Source organism: Malaclemys terrapin, chromosome 1 (genome assembly GCF_027887155.1).
Source record: "Malaclemys terrapin pileata isolate rMalTer1 chromosome 1, rMalTer1.hap1, whole genome shotgun sequence".
Classification (NCBI taxonomy): Eukaryota; Metazoa; Chordata; order Testudines; family Emydidae; genus Malaclemys; species Malaclemys terrapin.
The window spans coordinates 65,637,753-65,656,118 of NC_071505.1; the positions used below are offsets into that span (position 1 = coordinate 65,637,753).

Consider the following 18,366-nt stretch of genomic DNA (forward strand, 5'->3'; position numbering starts at 1 on the left):
TTAAATGTTTCGTTTGTTATTCTTTACAGCTTTACATTATAATGCTTTAGGGCCCACTGGACTGCGGCCGTCACTTTCCTTCTCTTCTGCGGGGGCACCCGATACATTTCCTTGTAGATACCCTGACAGTTTCTCTGACATGAGCACCAATGGATATCCCGGCAGTGTTCCCCAAGACTGGTGTCTCAAGACAGATAATGCCGTGTCTCCCTGGAATACTTCTATATCCTCCAGCTGTCTGGGTTTAAATCATTCCTACCTTCAACCAAGGGCCTCTCATAGTTCCGGGTAAGGTATAATTTTATCATGTAGGAAGGAAGGCAGATACAGAAAAGGGAAGGTGACGCAGCTGCTTTTAAGAGCTGTATGGTTTCAGACTGGAAAGAACCACGTGTAGAAAAATACCGATGGGTGCAAGTTTCTCCACATGGTGGCTCTGTTTAGACATTTATGGGATCCTTATCGGCTATTGTTCTTTAAGCGCCATATTTTAAAGATTAAAAGTCAGATTAAAACCAAAAGCAATTCAATTCAAGAAAAAGTGACCAGGTTAGAGAGAGATTGTAAGCTAATGAGTACCTGGGATGGCAGAAATATCTGGTATTTTACAACACCCATTTAAGGGATTTTATTTTCATGAGTTAACATTCTGACAGGAGGCATGAGAAAAACCAGCTCATCTTACTCGTATAATAAAACCGAATACTCCTTATATACTTGATATAGTTTTCAGCCACCAAAATGTGTTGGGTGCTTAATAATAAAACAAAGATTAAGGCAAAGCCCCTTTCCCTCAGTGCCTAATCAAAATACCTTGGCAGGGAAAGGGTAACCATCTCCCAGGTTGTGGATTGGAACCTATTTTGGCTTATAGCCCTTGCCCCTACACCGTCTGGGTGGCAAATACAAGGTCTCAAGGATCCGTATAGTGGCAGATCCTCCAGCCCTGTCTCTTCCCACATGTAGAGCTAGACTCCATGCTGCACAAGAGGTGCAAACACCCTCAAGGGCTCTTTATCATATCCCCTCCTCCTTATATAGCAGAACCACTGTAAATGGCCTTTCCTTATACACGGAGGAAGGAACAGAGTTTGTCCCTGCTTGACTAAACCCATTCAAGAATAAGGCTGGGATTTTAGTACAACTGGCCCAAAACAAATGCAATCTCTGTGGTGTGCTGTGTGTGTAAAACTTGCTTTAAAAAGGGTGAATTCCTTGGTCACATGGAATAAAAAGGACGCTGGTATTTAAGACTGAAAAGCATAAGTCACTTAATTCAGTAAAAATAAAACAGAATCAGAACTCAAGTGAAAATTCTGTTAGAAATCAGGTAGTTGGGTGTTATCTTATAACTGTAATGATTCTGTGGAGTAATAATGTACAATGTATTTTTTTAAGTATTTCCCTGGCATCATCTAAAAAGAGAAGGCACTCACAATTGTTAGAAGATGCCACTGATTCTCCACCATGGACTAACAACTCTCAGCAGGGTAAGTGTTTCATATTGTTGACCACTAGGACATTTTGACAGTCACACTAGCGCTGGCTCAGAAAAGATAACAGTATTAAACCTGACAGTACAGGCTCCTTCAAACAATTCTCTTTGCTGTTTTTTCAAAAGTGAGGATCTGTTTTTGCAGGTTACAGATGAAGCTTTAAATGTTCACACTCACTGAGTGAACTCATCAACCAAAGGGATCTGTCCTTCTTACATGCATGAGCCTGTGGAACATAGGGGATTCTGAACTCTGTTGACCTAGTTGACACAAAGTCGACTAGGACATGGAAACCATCTTGGGTTAGCTTAACAGGTGATTAATGAGGGGGGCAGAAGGAAGGAAGAGAATGCATTTCAGCTTCACTCGCCATCTGATTTGACAGCTCCCGTTCTTCTGTAAAATGTATCCATATAGGGGTCTGACAAAAGCACTTTATTGTTTTTCCCCCAACATTAATGTAATTCAGAGTTTTATCATAATGAAAATGCTGAGTCTATAATAGTCCATATGTACCAAAAGACTCATTGGGCTTCTTCAGGAATGGATCAACTTTGGCATATGAGGTTGTATGTGACCAAATAGCTAGTTCACACTGAACAATTTATCTGATGAATTGAAGCCTTTCAATGAGAAGCTTGTATTTAGCTGCGACACTCTTGTGTAGCTTGAAAGCTTGTCTCTCTCACCAGCAGAAGTTAGACCAATAAAAGATATTACCTCACCCACTTTGTGTCTCTAATATCCTGGGACTGACGCAGCTACAACAACACTGCATAGTCAGAAGCCTGTCACTCTTTCAGACTTATAAGTTATTTGAAATTATTCAATCAATTTTTGTGGTGGTTTCTTTTATCCCCTAGTATGTGGATTGACCAGAAACCTTTCTTTAAGTATCCGTTATTTGAGTAGTGTTGGTAAATTGTGATTGGTCAGATGAGTCACACGGTATTGCTACTGTTCCTGATGGAATGGATAAACAAGCAGTTGTGGATGCTTGCATATGTGACTTTAAAATGTTGGGTTTTAATAATGGCGATACAGCTTTGAAATTTGCTCTGTGCAAACATTTATGTCAGTAAAACTCAGTGACTCAATTTTAGTGGACTGTGAACACGCAAGGGGCTCAAACATGGCAGAAGGAAATAGTTTAAAAATCGAAATGAGTAACCAGAGAACGTTGTTTGTAGTATTCACCCAGCTGTCTGTCAGAAACACAGTTATTGCAGCTAGGGGCTCTGGGCTGCAATTATTTCAACAGTGCTGTGCTCTTTCTGTCACACCATGGTGCCTCAGGCCACATACGGGTTCTTAGATTGCTTGCTCACTGTAGTGTGCTCTTCCAGGCTGCATTCCATTTATTTGTCTCCCACATGAAGTGCTCCTCAGCCTTCATGACATGTGGAGCATCTCAAGCATCAGCATTGACCCTGGCTGCTTCAAGCTGATGTAATCGGCAGTCTGGGATGTTTCTCATTATAAAGCATTAAACAGTGATTGGCCAGCCAATGAATGGCTGAAAGTTGCTTTTTTTTTTTTTTGCTATGGAACTAAATACTTGTTCATTTGGATTGGTGGATTATTTTAAGCTTATTGCAAGTGGGGTAATTGATAATTCTAGTATTTCTTCTTTCTTTGCTGGATCTTGTCACAAAATGATTATTTCAAAAATTAAAATGCTTAGTGAACAAATGATTTTTTTTTTTTTGTTATGTAAAGTTTTTTGGTAGAAGAATTAAAAGCAGTGCTACCTGAGTGATATCTTACAGAGCATGAAAGGTAAAAAAACAAATGCTCTGTGACAATAAAATAAAGCAGGAAAATATTTTTGGAATAGCTACAAAGGAAAACAAAAAAAAATTTATTTGCTGGTCTTCTGCAGTGTTACTGGCTAGCCCTGGCATGTAGCAAATGAACAATCGCTTTTGTCTCTTCACAGTGACAGTAAAGGACTGTGGCACTGAAGAACAAGAGTATGACAGCGATGGACAGAATGTAGCAGCTGTGGACAAATGTTATCAGGCTCTAACGTGGCAGCCGTATCAAACTTCTCACTGGAGTGGCTTATTTAACTATAGTTACGAAAAACTGTAAGCATGGATGTTTACACTTGGATTTATTTTTGTTTGCATTGAGCTGCTGAAATAAATGGTACATGTAGTTTTCAGAATGAAACTGGAGGTGGGGAGAAAATGTGACAGTCAGAAGTGAGGATGAAATTGCAGAGAGATCTGATAACCAGATTTTAAGGAATCACTGAATGTTCATGCCAAGCAATCTGATATATTTTTTGTCAACACAGCAGATGGACCCTAAATCAGGTGGATTCAGGCATAAGAACACTTCCAAGCTAGCTTAAATAGATTTGATTTTTTTTCTCCTTTTGGCAAAACAGATTGGAACAAGTAACTATTGTACATACTGAACATCACCTTCCCATGGCTTAAGGCCCTCTTAACGTAGTTACCTTCATTATTTTGTTATTGGTGCATGGGCTCTTATAACCTATGCTACAAGGTTTTAATATTGTGCACCTGTTTTAGAGTTTGCCTGTACAGACACAGAATTTTGCAGCAGCAACAAAAGGGGGGAAAAAAACCTCCCCAGCATCAACACACCACCTTGGGAAAGGTCACTCCAAGTTCAATGTCCCCTCCATCCCCTGATTTTCTGTGTTCTTGTATTCAGAGAAATTTTTTTTAGTGGCTGTCCTTCCATGTTAGCTTGTTTATCCCTCCAGAGTTGAAGTAAACAATTAGTCACTGTGCACAGTAGAGAAGCCTTTTAAGTGCTAATGTTAGCTTGTATTTTCCTCCAGCTCTACCCTCCTTTCTGTCTCCAAAAATAAAAAAACACTTGGCAAAAAGAACACTTTCCAAAAAAGGTTAATTTGGGTGTATCACGTTCAGTCCTGAACACTAGTGTCTCCCATTTATGCACACACAGCACTGTAGCAGCAGTATGAGGTATGGGTTTGTTTTTTTATTATTATTATTAATATTTTTAACACCACCCCACTCTGAAGGGACTGTCTTAAGGATGATCCAATAGTTCAATGTCTCTGCCTTTCAAACCTTGGTGCCTTTGCTGGGAAAGCCTACAAGCCTCCCAGTCGGCTTGGAGAGGTAATTGTGGCTTGGATACCTCTCCACGAGGAAGTGGCCTTCCACATCCAATATATTGCATATCAACTTTTGGTCAATGGCTACATTTCATTTGTGAATTAGAGGTGATAGGCTCTGAATCCAGTTTTATCCGCTATTTAATCCCTGATATGTTCAAAACTTAAAACTGATGTTCTAGATGCACTTTTTTGGTACATTATATCAAGGAACAGATACTATGAGGATTACCATAAAAGTACCTAAATAGATAAATTATGACCATTATTTGGAAAAATGGATTATAGTATCACTTAGGGGGATTATCATCATTTTTTTTTAGTATAGGTCCGTGTTAGTAGTCTTTCTCCCAAGATGCATTGTAGTTATGATCTGTATACAGAATTTCTCTGTTTCCTGATATTATATCCTGTTTGTGTCAAAAGAACATTAGTATTATCACTGCTAAGTCTAGATAGATTGTTATTGATCCTAAAAAACTTACGGTTCCCTCTTTTTTTAGAATTTTGTTTCTAAGAAAAAAGTACCATTTTCTTTTCACCTTCATAGTTTACAGCAGGTGGGATTCCATTCTGAAACATGTTGTCTCAAGTGCCAATTTGTTCTTGTTACAAAAGCTAAGATGAGCTGGAGCTAAAATTCTAGATCTGAAAATTCCCTTGTTCTGGGAAAGTTTAAATCTGAGCTGTGTGGCTTTGGCCTGTATCTATCTATCTATCTATCTATCTATAAAACTTCTAAAATTTCAGCTAACTCTTAAGTCATGGGTTAAGATTTTCAAAAGTAACTGCTGATTTTTGTGGGCCTCGGTTTTGGGATATCCCATCTGAAACCCCCTAAAGCAGCCTGAGTTTTCAGTGGGTGGATACTCAGGACTTTCAGAAAAGATGGCCTCTTTTTGGTTTGGACACCCAAAATTGCTAATTATTTCTGAAAATTCTGGCTATTGAGAGTTAGTTTTTCAGCCTTCAGCAGTCAGAATATTAATGCTAATTAAAATAAAATCAGGTGGTGATCCTGCAAACACTTAAGAATGTGCTTAATGTTATACACATTAGTAGTCACATTAAGTTCAATGGAGCTATTCATGTGTGTAAAGTTAAGCACATGCATACATTTTTCCAGGATTGCAGCCAGTATATATTTGAGAAATCAGTAGTCTTAACTGCAGGAACCCAGTTCATGTAATCTTAAACTCACATGATCTGTGAAATGAATAAACTGCCCAGAGACTTCAAATCAAGAAAATGAGAATAAATCTGTTTATTTTTAATTCCTAGCTACAAGTACAAAAATTAGAAGGAGAAAAAAGTAATTCAGTATTTATTTGGGGCAGCCATTCTCAAACTGTGGGTTGGGACCCCAGAGTGGGTCGCAACCTTGTTTTAATGGGGTCACCAGGGCTGATGTTCGACTTGCTGAGGCCCGGGGCCAAAGCATGAGTCCCGCCGCCCAGGGCTGAAGCCCAAGGGCTTCATGCCTGGGTGGTGGGGTCAGGTTTCAGCTTCAGTCCTGGGTGGCGGGGCTCAGGTTACAGGATCCTGCCTGGGGCTTGAAGCCCTTGGGCTTCAGCTTTTCCCCCCTGCAACCCGGGGTGGTAGACCTCGAGCTTTGGGTTCGCCCCCATCTCGCCTGGGTGGGCAGGGCTTGAGCGGGCTCAGGCTTCGGTCCCCCCTCATGGGATCATGTAGTAATTTTTGTTGTCAGAAGGGGGGGGGGGGGTTGTGATGCAATGAAGTTTGAGAACCCCTGATTTAGGGGAAACAGAGTTATGTATTTATAAAAAACAAAAACCCTAATCTGTTTATTTTCTAGTGCAAAAATGTTTACAACTCCCTTTAAATATTTAAATCCATTAGTTAACAAACTCTCCCCCACTTGCTGTCTGTCTATTTAATTTGCTGCTGCTGCTAAAAGATTTATTTACAGCTATATTTTAAAGAGATGTGTAAGGCATTGTTAATGCACTAGAAATGGCCTTATGTCATGGCTGACTGATTTCATAACACACGTACAGGGCATGGTCCTCCAATGTTTTATGCGCATGATTATCCTTTTTCATGTGAGCAACTTTACTGACATCATTTGGACACTTGTGCATAAACCTTTGCATGGCCTGGGCCTGAAGGTTCTGATCCTGCAACCCCTCTGACCATGGAATGGATATCGACTTCAGTGGCAGCTCCATGTGTGGAGGGCTTGAAGGATTGGGGCTCTCAGTCTGTGATTTAACTCTGTGGATCAGATTACACCTCCCCCTAGATGAGTGGGAAGAAAGGTATGAGAGAGCATTTCTCTTCCGCTCCCATATACCTTGGGCCAATGGATGGAGTCCACACAGAGTCCCTCCCAGAGCTGTGAAAGAAATACTGTTGGGTTTGCTAGCAACCCAGGTAGAGGTGTGCTGATGTCAAGTGGGTGAGCAGGGCCATGGCCCAAACCCCTCACCTCCTCTCCTGTATTCCAGGAGAGTTGCACTGGAAGAGCACTGTCAACATTACAGAGATGCCAGCACTCCAGCAGCCTGCCTCCTCCCCAACCGCACCACGGCTCAGACTCATAAGAAACATAACTGAGCCCTAGTTAGGCAAAGGAAAAGGCTGACCACCCTCAAATCCCAATAAAATTCCTTGCAAAATCAGGGCTAGATACTCCATGTGTTTCTTAACTGCCTTATGAAGATGTACCTGGGTGTACAGTAGGTAAGAATCCAAATATGACAGTATTCTTCAGAATAACCTTCAACCCAAATTTCTTGACCTGTGTGTCTGCATTTAAGCAAATGTTCAGAAATTGCTTTAAATTGTCAGCTTATAAATTGGCATTGCCTTAACCTAGAAGAAATTTCAAAATTTATATAGAGGCTTAAGGAGTTTCTTCAGCGATAATGCTTTTAAGACCTGATATACTCATTATGACTTACGTTAAAAAATAAGTGAATTCAGAAGCAATATGGTAGTTTATGAAGCCTTTTTAGCTTTCTCTATGCCAGAAAATCCATGATTAAAGTTTGTTCAACAGATAATAAAGTCTTTATAAATCTTTTGTAAAATCTTTATATTAAATCCTTCCAACCTATAATGAGCAAATGAATGGATTAGTTTTGAAAAGCTGTTATTAATGGCTGTGCTAATGAGGAGTTCCATAGTGGAATCTGATCATCAAATCTGTCATTAATGAGGAAAGTCTTTCTTCATATCAGGAAGATTTGCCACGTAGTCCTGTTACTTCAAGATTATCAATCACTTACATCAACAAACTGCAACCATTGTCTGGGATGGCTAATTCGCTGGCTCTTTCTGGAAGATCTTTTGATCTCTTTGCCTGATGTGCTCTGAATTATGGAATATAAGGACAGAAAACTTCTCTCTCTAGCTGATAAATTATCCCTTCCAATAAGTAGAGTAGGATTCCATTACTTTGTGGATGACGAACAGCATTATAAAACAGTGCTTTATTGAGATCTTTCCAGCGTGCATGTGTAAACATTTGTATGTTTGGCCTGAGTAAAACCCTACTCCACTTCAAAAGCTACTGTGAAAGTGTTTGGTTGTAGGAATTCCGGAACAAAGCAAGATGTCTACCTGGCTCATCTGCATGTCAATAAACACAATGCATTTTTAGCTCAGTTACTTATAGTGGTGCTTCTTGAGCTCTGGGAATAAGGTGCCAGAGTAGAATTACAAGTCAATTTAAAAAGAATTCCTATCCATATGAAGATAAAAGAAAAACACATATAGATCTGTTGCTTGAGATTACATATAATCCCACTTGAATTTCATCAGTAGGAATCAGTGTAACACTGTTGCAAAAAAAGTGAACATCATTCTGGGATGTGTTAGCAGGAGTGTTGTAAGCAAAACACGAGAAGTAATTCTTCCACTCTACTCTGCATTGACTAGGCCTCAACTGGAGTATGGTGTCCAGTTCTGGGCACCACATTTCAGGAGAGATGTAGACAAATTGGAGAAAGTCCAGAGAAGAGCAACAAAAATGATTAAAGGTCTAGAAAACATGATCTGTGAGGGAAGGTTGAAAAAATTGGGTTTGTTTAGTCTGGAAAAGAGAAGACTGAGAGGAGACATGATAACAGTTTTCAAGTACATAAAAGGTTGTTACAAGGAGGAGGGAGAACAATTGTTCTTCTTAACTTCTGAGGATAGGACAAAAAGCAATGGGCTTAAATTTCAGCAAGTGAGGTTTAGGTGTCGGACATTAGGAAAAACTTTCTAATTGTCAGGGTGGTTAAGCACTGGAATAAATTGCCTAGAGAGGTTGTGGAATCTCCATCATTGGAGATTTTTAAGAGTAGGTCAGACAAACATCTGTCAGGAATGGTCTAGAGATAATACTTCATCCTGCCATGAGTGTAGGGGACTGGACTAGATGACCTCTTGAGGTCCAATAATGATTTTATTATTTATTTAACTCCACCCAAAGGAACATGAGCAGGGTTTGTCACCGAAATGTACGTTTGCTTACTGCAGCTGTTCTTTATTCCTGTTTTCGTAGCCCTGATGTAGGATACCACATTGTCACAGACAAAGGATTTAATTTTTCAGCAACAGATGATGCTTTTGTATGCCAGAAGAAGAACCATTTCCAGATCACAGTCCACATTAGTGTTGTTGGGAATCCAAAGTATGTCAAAACCCAGCTGGGGTTGAAACCTATTGAAAAGTTTTACTTGAAAACTTTTGGAATTAAGGTAAGTCTCCCTGTGCTTTTAATTTCTCTTCACTATAAGTATGTGATTATCAATAGAGCAGAAGGAATAGTGCAAAAAGCATTTGCAATCATTTATTTGAATAAAAAACAGAATTCATTTAATTACTGATGACCCTTTTTGTTAGTTTTTTGGTGACTGATGGAATGAGCAACATTTTGTTCATCGGGATGTGTTCAGATAATGAGATTCTTGTGCATACTTGGGCAGATGTGTGCTGAAGGGTGTAATGTTTGTACAGTTATCATGATGACACTGATTTCCCTCCTGTTAGTTTGTCATCCAATCAGGGAATGCAGATGGTACCATGTGACTTAGGTGGTCAATCACAGACTATGAATTAGGACTAATTGAAAAAAGTAGTTCACAAAAATGATACAAATCAAATTCTATTCCCAGACAATCTACAAACAGAAAAAGGGCTAAACTGGTCATTATGAACAATTCGGCCAGCTCGATTTATCAAGCTTACTGTATACATAAACAGTGCAGGGGTGGGAGGAAGGTACGTGGTTTGAGTGTGGAATGATAGTTTAGAGGAGAATTTCTACAAAACAAAAGTGGAGGTCATCTTTGGTTTATGGCAGATGCCTGAATCTATGAAATTTAACCAAGCTCTCTCCAGCCCCTCAAGTGGGACCCAAAATTTCATCTCTCATCCTCAGATGCCTTTTGTGTATAGCAATGCTCTTATATTCAAGTTCCCTTCTGTTTGGAAGATTTGCCCTACCTTTTATTTACCAGAAGAGGGTAGTGGTTTGAAATATTTGTATAAGTATTTTTACAGCATAGTTAATAACTTTGCTTTGCTTCATGCTTCTTAGAACTTCTTAGAACTTCTTAATGCATTGTTAACTGGTGGAACTCACTGTCACATGGTATTATTGGAAAAAGAGCTTTACAGGATTGGGAAAAGGTTTAGACATGTCTAAAAAGAATTCCTGGAATTTTCTGGTTAGTATAACTATTTATAAAAGATATCCACACTCATGCTTCAGGACATAAACCACCATTAACAACTTGGGATCAGGAAGAAACTTTCCCTTTGACATATTATTGCATAATTTTCCATGATAGAGGCTTTACGCCTTCCTTTGAAATGTCCGTTATTACTAGCTACAGTGGGATCCATGAGTCTGGACTTATGAAACACTGCTCTGAACAGGTGGCAATTCCTGTCACTATAGATGTGGTTACACAACAATTGAGTGAGTTTGGTTTTCTAATTAATTTGCATATTGACTTTTGGTCTATTCTCACTATAACCCTTTATATTTATTTGTGAGAAAATTATCCTTTTAAAAGTGTAATCGGTTACGCTTTTAAATTTGTACTTGAAAAGGTTATTTCCTTTTAACTATAGGTGGACGCCCCAAATCAGATAATCACCATTGAACAGTCTCAGTCGGACCGAAGCAAAAAATCTTTCAATCCTGTTAAGTAAGAATTTTTCCTCCTCCCCATTCCCCTCCCCAGGTATTGTTGTTTCATGGCAAATAGATGGTAATTCTAGGCCTGGCCCTACAGTCTTTATTCAAGCAAAACTCTAATTGACTTCACGGAGTCACAAAGTGAGGAGTACATGTCAGCCCTGGGACAGGAGATGTGGGGGATGCTCCAGCTGTGAGCTCCGCCTGAGGGTGACAGCAGGAGCCTGAGACAAAATGTGAAATAATAGCAGTGGTGAAACTGTCAAGAATGTCAATTTCATTGCTGGTAGGCTTCCCCCTGTGAAATTGAGCCATCAGCCCTGGTGGGTGGGAGGGCTCCAGCTATGAGCCCTGCATGGCTCAATGCCCCACTACAGTCTGAGCAAGTGCTCCTGGTGAAGACGTGCACCACCAGCAGAAGGAGGGCAGTGTGGACACCAGTAGCTGATTTAATTACTGCCATGGCTGACCTAACTTAAGTTGACCTAATGCTGTAGCGCAGACAAGCCCCAAGTCAAACTTACTGAAAGCCTTTTGTACTTCCTCATACTTCCTTTTCCTCTTGCTGCTGATTGTCAGGCTTTTTGTGTCAATATCAGACATCTCCTTTCTAAACCTGCTTCCCCTGATTTATTGCCTGATATCATCATCCAGTGTTGCAACATCATAGCCATTCTCCTGAACTGTTAATGTCTCAGTTGGTTTATGTAAAAAGACCTTTGTCTCTCTGAAACACAAGAAATCCTTTTTTTTTTTTGGGGTGGGGTGGGACTTTGTTTTTGGTAAAACATGGTTTGCTAGAAGATTCTTTGAATTTTGATGACATATATGCCTTTATTGTAGCAGGGGCCCAATGGTTGTGTAGAAATGCACATCCCCCCTCACACCAGCAGCCAATCCAACAAAAAGCAAAGAGACCTGAGACTTTTAATTTATATGCAAAGCTCCTCAACACTTAGGACTTATACCAGAACAACAGTGTTTGGAGGAGTCCCTGGCAGCATGGCTCCATTAGAACCCCAGAGCACTAGAGAGCCAGAAGCAGAAGAGGGAGCACTGGAGTTGATTTGGAGATGTAGGGCACAGATGGCCTGGAAATCTCCAGTGATCTACAAGATCTGTGTGTTCTAAGCACTCAGAACTGCCTGTTCCATCTGAAGTGCAGGGGGATGGTTAAGGAAAAGGGCTAGGGGAAGTGTGCACGTCAAACCCTAGTCCTAATGCGGGAGAAGTTCTGTAAGGATTTCCTCTCCTCTGGCTCCCTCCTGTGTGCCCCGTTATTTTTTTATAATGAAAGGCAGGAAGAGCTGGTCCCATAATATTAATCTAATAATGTATAGATCTAGTGGATACGGAGTCTGCTTTATTTTTCAGTTCAAATCCTACTGTTTGAGTTTACTTAAAGTCTGTCTTTCTCTGTGTCAGATGGATCACTAAAAAAATCTATGTACATTTTTGAAAAAGTAAAAATAAAACAAAAAAAGCCCTTTTAGCCACAGAAGCAAAATATAATGTACAGCAGAACAAAACATAACAAAATCTATAGGGGAGTAGTTTCTGTCTAGTAACCATTGCCCAGGGATCAGTGTGTTTATATCACATGTATCTTAGTAGTTTGACCTCTGTTAAACACTTCCCTTTTGTTACTAGTATAAATATTTTAGTTGCAATCATGGACTGGAATTGACTGCGTCCTATGACTCAACATTTTCTATCCTGTTGGCTTGTGGTATTAGAAATTTTGATGAAAACAACTCTTTCACACGGCACTGTGATTTCTAGGTAAATTCATACCATTTTTCTACATGGATAGAAACATCTGACCAATAACATTTTGGATGTACAACATGCCAAGAGAAAAGCAGCAAAATTCCATAATGTAGAAGAGCTATGTGTGGCTCAAAAGCTTGTCTCTCTCACCAACAGAAGTTGGTCCAGTAAAACATATTACCTGACCCACTTTCTCTCTCTAATATCCTCGCACTGACATGGCTACAAAAACACTGCATGTCGTATAGATATGACATAGAGAAAAATTGCCACATTAAGTTTCAGAAAAGGTTATATCTCCTGTTCAAAAATCCACAGCGGTGAACTCTGAATTAGGAAGTGGGGGACAGATTAGCCCGTAGCCTTTTCTGCCATTGTTCTTTTTCTAGCTACCAAGGGATAGATTCTCAACTGGTGTAATTTGATGTAGTGCCACTGAAACCAAAAGAGTAATATTGATTTACACCAGATGAAAAGTGAGCAGTTGGACTGTTCTTTGTCAATGAAAAAATGTTTGATCAGATCATCATTACATGCAACAGTGGACATGAAAATGCAAATTAGATATAGGTAAAAACAAACAGGAGAGAAATTATGGTTTAATTAATGTGTTACTGTAGGTTGAATGATAAATGGTAGTGCCCTAAATTAGCAATGAATACCCATGTATGTCAATGGGCCTACTATGTGCAGCTCTTGGTGCAGAGATCATAGAATCATAGAATATCAGGGTTGGAAGGGACCTCAGGAAGTCATCTAGTCCAACCCCCTGCTCAAAGCAGGACCAATCCCCAGATAGATTTTTGCCCCAAATCTCCAAATGGCCCCCTCACATCCCTGGGGTTAGCAGGCCAATGCTCAAACCACTGAGCTATCCCTTCACTTAGTATATAAATGTTACTAAGAACCCAAATATTCCCGCTCTTGGTTGGATACCGTACATAATTGACTACATTCACTCCCTTACTGAACTATCTGACAGGATGTTTGTAATCTATTGGTTAATGTGAGGCTGACGTGCTTTAGCACCTAAGTTGAAAGGTGCCATAAAAGAAGAACATGTGTCATTTTTATAAGTTGGGGAGCATTCCACATGTACTGAGGTGCCTCTGCTGTCAGCTCAGTACATAAAATCAGAAAAATGAAGCTTATTAATCAGCTTGAGCAAATCTGCAGGACAATTAGAAGTGGTCCAGGTGGAGGGTGGTTGTTTGCCCTTAACTTGTTTTTTTTCTGTTTTAGACTTGATCTACCAGCAGACCAGGTAACCAAAGTGACACTGGGAAGGTTACATTTCAGTGAAACAACAGCAAATAACATGAGAAAAAAGGGGAAACCTAATCCTGACCAAAGGTAGCGTGACGGTCCTCTGAGGGCGGGGGTATAAAGGGGGAGTGACCTGGCTTATAATGAGGCGGATATACTGAAATCAGTGAAAGTTTGTGTTGCCAGCTCTTGTGATTTTATCCTGAGTTTTATGGTCTTTGCAGTCTTTCTTAAAGACCCAGCTCCTGAATAAAATTGAGTCTGTTTTCGTTTTACTACCAAAAAAAAAAAAAAAAGAAAAGAAAAGTTTCTAGTCCTCATGGTTGCAGCACAAAGCTGGAAAATATCACCCAAGTTATACCTTAATGGCTCAGAAACCAGAATGCAAATAAAAAGAAACCTAGATATAGTGTTTAAAAGTTTATTTATTTGTAGCCAATCTCATGAGTTTTGGGGGGCCTGGTTTGTGATTTCTTGAATGGTTGGAGTTGGAAATACCGAAGTCTTTCTGTTGACTTCAATGAGCATTGGCTCCAAAGAGTATTTAACAGAGAATGAACTAAACGGAGAGTAAGAAGTGTTAATTTACTCCCATACTACAAAATAAGTTATGTCTAAAATACAAGATTTAAAATACAACTACTATTGTTGGTATGAATAATTTGGCCAGAAAAATAGTGTGACAGTCAGAGTTTGGACCCCAAGGGGAGGGGAAAGATGGGACTTGAAGGGTTGTAGGAGTAACCAGGCTGATGGAAGCCAGGGTGAGACCTTTATGTTGGTAGACTGACTACTGTTATCAGGACTCTGAGTTAAGGCAGCATAATATTAAGACACCCAAAATTATAAAGCAGGCAGTGACAGAAGCCCTTGCTGGTCAGGGTGGTCCCCTACAGTCTCAGATATGTTATGCCTGTGAGATTATTTCAGCTTTCTTGTTAAATCATTGAAATGAATTTCATATTAGATACTTCATGCTGGTGGTTGGACTATATGCTGTCAGTCAGGACCAGTCCTATTTATTGTCTGCACATGTCTCTGAAAGGATCATTGTGAGGGTAGGTACACATTTATTTGAGCCACATTCTTATTTTCTTTTCAAAAGGGAGAATATTTTGGTTATGATTGGGCAGTGTGCATTTTATAAATGTTTGTAGTACACATGGTGATTTAGGGATCTTAATATTTTTGAGGGCTTATTGTGAGACTATAACTAGTTGTGTATATCTGTGTGTGTGCATGTGTGAAAGATGGACACGTTTTAAGAGGCGCACATGTTGAGAAGGGAGTGAGAAGACATACAAAAATATGGGGAATTTTGGAAAGCTCTTGGTTTGTTTTTAAGTTATGCTTGTAATCTACAATATACTTTTGAACAATTAATTTTTGAAAAAGCGTGTGTGTGTGTGTATCACATTTAGGAAAAGGAATTTAGAGTAAGGGACGTCTCTCTTGCTCTGTCCTTTGAATACAACATTTAGGGCAGATCCAATTGGACCCAATTCTGCTCATTTTTACACATGCAAGGAATCCTTCCAAATAGGACTACCCATGCGAGAAATGTCTACGAGATTGGGCCCAGGAAGGGTAGTGTCCCCATGATTTTTAGAGTGCAGTTCTATTTTCTGAAAAGTAACTCAAAATGGCATCCGTGAAGTTCCATATTTACTATCTCTTGATTATTTTTGTATCAATTGTGCTCAGTTTACAAATAATAAGTTCTAACTTCCAGGCCTGCAAACTTTCCGAGGTTGGGAGTCAAAAACTTCCCAGTCCATGCCTCATCCCCCATGTCAAATATTCTGCAAGGCTAATTTTATGCCCTTCATAACACTGGTGCAGTCCCATTGCTTTCAGCGGGCTTAGTACTGGAACTTAGTAAACAACTGCGTAGATGAGGTGCAAGGTAGGATAGAACCCACAGCACATGCTGTTGTAATTGTGTTGTCTCTGCCGGGTTAAAAGGAGGGGGAAACAGTGAACTTTTATTTTCTCATTGTAGTAAAATACATTTGACTCTGAATACACAAAAGGAATAGATGTGCTAAATAAAAAGAAGCTATTTTTTATAATTACCATTGGACTGCACTTTAAAAGGAAAAATTCATGTTCTCTTTTGTAGAAATATTGAGAATTAAATAAGATGAAAGAGAACGGACATGTAGAGCTGAAAAAATAAAATAAAAATTGCAGTTCACTGTCAATGCCAACAAAACAAAAACTGGTTTTGGTTGAACTGGAAATGATTTATTTTTTAAAGTTTTTGATGAATTAAAAAAAAATTCTGGCTGAACAAAACATTTTGTTTTGATTTGGAGCATTTGTAAACATTTTTACAAATTTTAAAATAAAATTAAAAGTAATTTCAAACCAAAGTGATTTCAGACAGAAAAACGGAATAATTTCGTTTAAAAAAAGTCAAAGTGACACCCAAAGAACATTTGATTTTTTTCCTCCATTTTTTCCCAAAATGGACAACTTAGCAAAATTGATGTGAATTTACTAAATGTTTGTTTCACTGAATCTGCATTTTTCACTGAAAAAAGTTTTCACTGAAAGATTTCACCCGGCTCTAATTACATGTGCCACTGACCTATTATCAGAAACATTTCATGTTTTTCTTTTTAATAACATACCTACTTCTTATATAGTGCTTTTCATCAGTAGATCTCAAAGAGCTGTAGAAATGAGATCATATACACAGCTATTATAGTCTTGTAGTATTTTTGCTGTGTGATACATGTACTTCATAACAATTTAATAGTTTGTAATAACTAGGCCTAGGTCCTCCCCTTCCCCCTTTAGGTGTGTGTGTGTGTGGGGGGGGTAGTAATTGCTGGAGTCTGTTCATTTTTGTTATAATTTTTTTTTTTAATTGCCCAGGTGCTGTGAGCTTGGGATGGGTGCTTGTTTATGGGTGGTTGTAGTATACATTTCTATAAACCGACTAATGAAGTCTGTGCTACTTTCTTTCCTGTAGCCTCCGTTTTCAGTCCCCTGCTCCCATGAATAACTTCAGTGCCTGCCTCTGCTACTGCTCATAGTTTTTCCAAGCAGTAGCAGCATGAAACTCATCTGAGTCTTGGCAGTTTTTTTGTTGCACTGACTATTTTGAATAGCAGCAGTAAAACTGACCTCAGTACTATAATTTCACTTTGCTGCTGCTTGGTAAAGCAGAGCTGTTGGAGCTGTCCGCAGATTCAGGAAGACAACTGCATTTTTGCATCCAATTCACATGTGGATCGTTATCTTATGAACCATAAGGGCTAGTATCTTAATTTTTGCTTTAAATGAAAGCTTATGTTTTGCAGAAGTTCATGGTTTGGGCTCCCACACCCACCAGGGGAAGCATATCAGATGGCACTAGTGAGTGAGAGTAGATTTTTTTTTAGCACTTCTGCCTATGGTGCCAGTCAAATAAATAAATGTTTGAATGGACAAAAATAGAGGACTGAGAATCTAAACAGTGGCAATATCAGTAAAAGGGACTATATCAGTGTTTTGGTCTGATATTTTTGGAATGGAAGGCAGGGTCATGTATATAAAGACATCGCTTACTGCAGTGTGGCAAAACTTACTGAATGCATTGTGATGGGAAAAGCATACACTCTGGTCCTCCATCCTGCAGAGTTAAAGATTAAAGAACTACAAACTGAATAGTGGTTAACAGGCACATCAGATCATGCTCTAATTGTGACAGTTAGAAGTGCACAATTCTCTGTATCACAGATGGTGTAGCCTTGCGAAAACACAAGGCCTTATAAATGAGTGCTGAGCTTTTGGCACATTGGTATTTTGTTTAGATCCACATTTTAATGCCTGAATTCAGTGTTAATTTTTTATTTTTAATAAGGAAATAAACAAAAAAAAAGCATTAGGATTTTTGTTCATTGAGGTTTTTTTTCTGAGAGCAAGATTACTTTTATTTGATGTGTCTAATGTAAAGTAATACAGTTCAGACAAGGGGTACTATTTTGTAGAATGTGTGAACATACTTATTTAGGGGTCCCTCATTGAAAATGCCAGCTGACTTAACTTATGAGCGCAAAAGTTATATGTATTACAGATGGTGACTTCTCCAGGAACTGCTGTTTTTAAACCTTGCAGGTCTCCAGACCTATGCAAATATGTTTGAATAGGATGGAAATGTCCATGTTTCAGTTGATAAATGAAAGTGGAATTCATCCAGTAGCTTTGATTTGTTGCAACTGCTGTTACAAAGTCAATGTATCTATGTCCACTTTAGTCAGCAATGTTATTATCCATAATAAAAAAAAAAGTTAAGCCGTTAGAAAATCTCATTGTTCTATTCTTTCCTGAGGCATCTTAATAAGGTTTAGGTTGTTTAAAGCACATAGGGATCTTTGATTCAACACATTGCTTAATTGTTGTTTTTTTGTTTCTGGAAACACCCACCAGATGCTAAGTGCTTTTCAGACATAAAAGAAGGCTGAGTCTCGGTCACAAAGAGCTTGTATTCTGAAAGACACAAACGGGCAAAGGGAAGAGGAAATTGGTACAATGTTGTTGTTAAAGTAGCACTTCAGAGCCCTAGT

General features: G+C 39.1%; 1 protein-coding gene across 1 annotated transcript in view; it reads left to right on the forward strand.

The window, feature by feature from the left end:
* Nucleotides 1-18,366, forward strand: part of MYRFL (myelin regulatory factor like) — a 55,915-nt gene that overhangs the window by 10,866 nt on the left and 26,683 nt on the right. Inside the window, exons 4-10 of the mRNA XM_054016191.1 lie at nucleotides 30-288; nucleotides 1,399-1,490; nucleotides 3,436-3,586; nucleotides 9,131-9,326; nucleotides 10,708-10,784; nucleotides 13,787-13,897; nucleotides 14,778-14,868. Coding sequence (XP_053872166.1) covers nucleotides 30-288; nucleotides 1,399-1,490; nucleotides 3,436-3,586; nucleotides 9,131-9,326; nucleotides 10,708-10,784; nucleotides 13,787-13,897; nucleotides 14,778-14,868 — 977 coding nt within the window. The remainder of the gene's footprint in view (nucleotides 1-29; nucleotides 289-1,398; nucleotides 1,491-3,435; nucleotides 3,587-9,130; nucleotides 9,327-10,707; nucleotides 10,785-13,786; nucleotides 13,898-14,777; nucleotides 14,869-18,366) is intronic.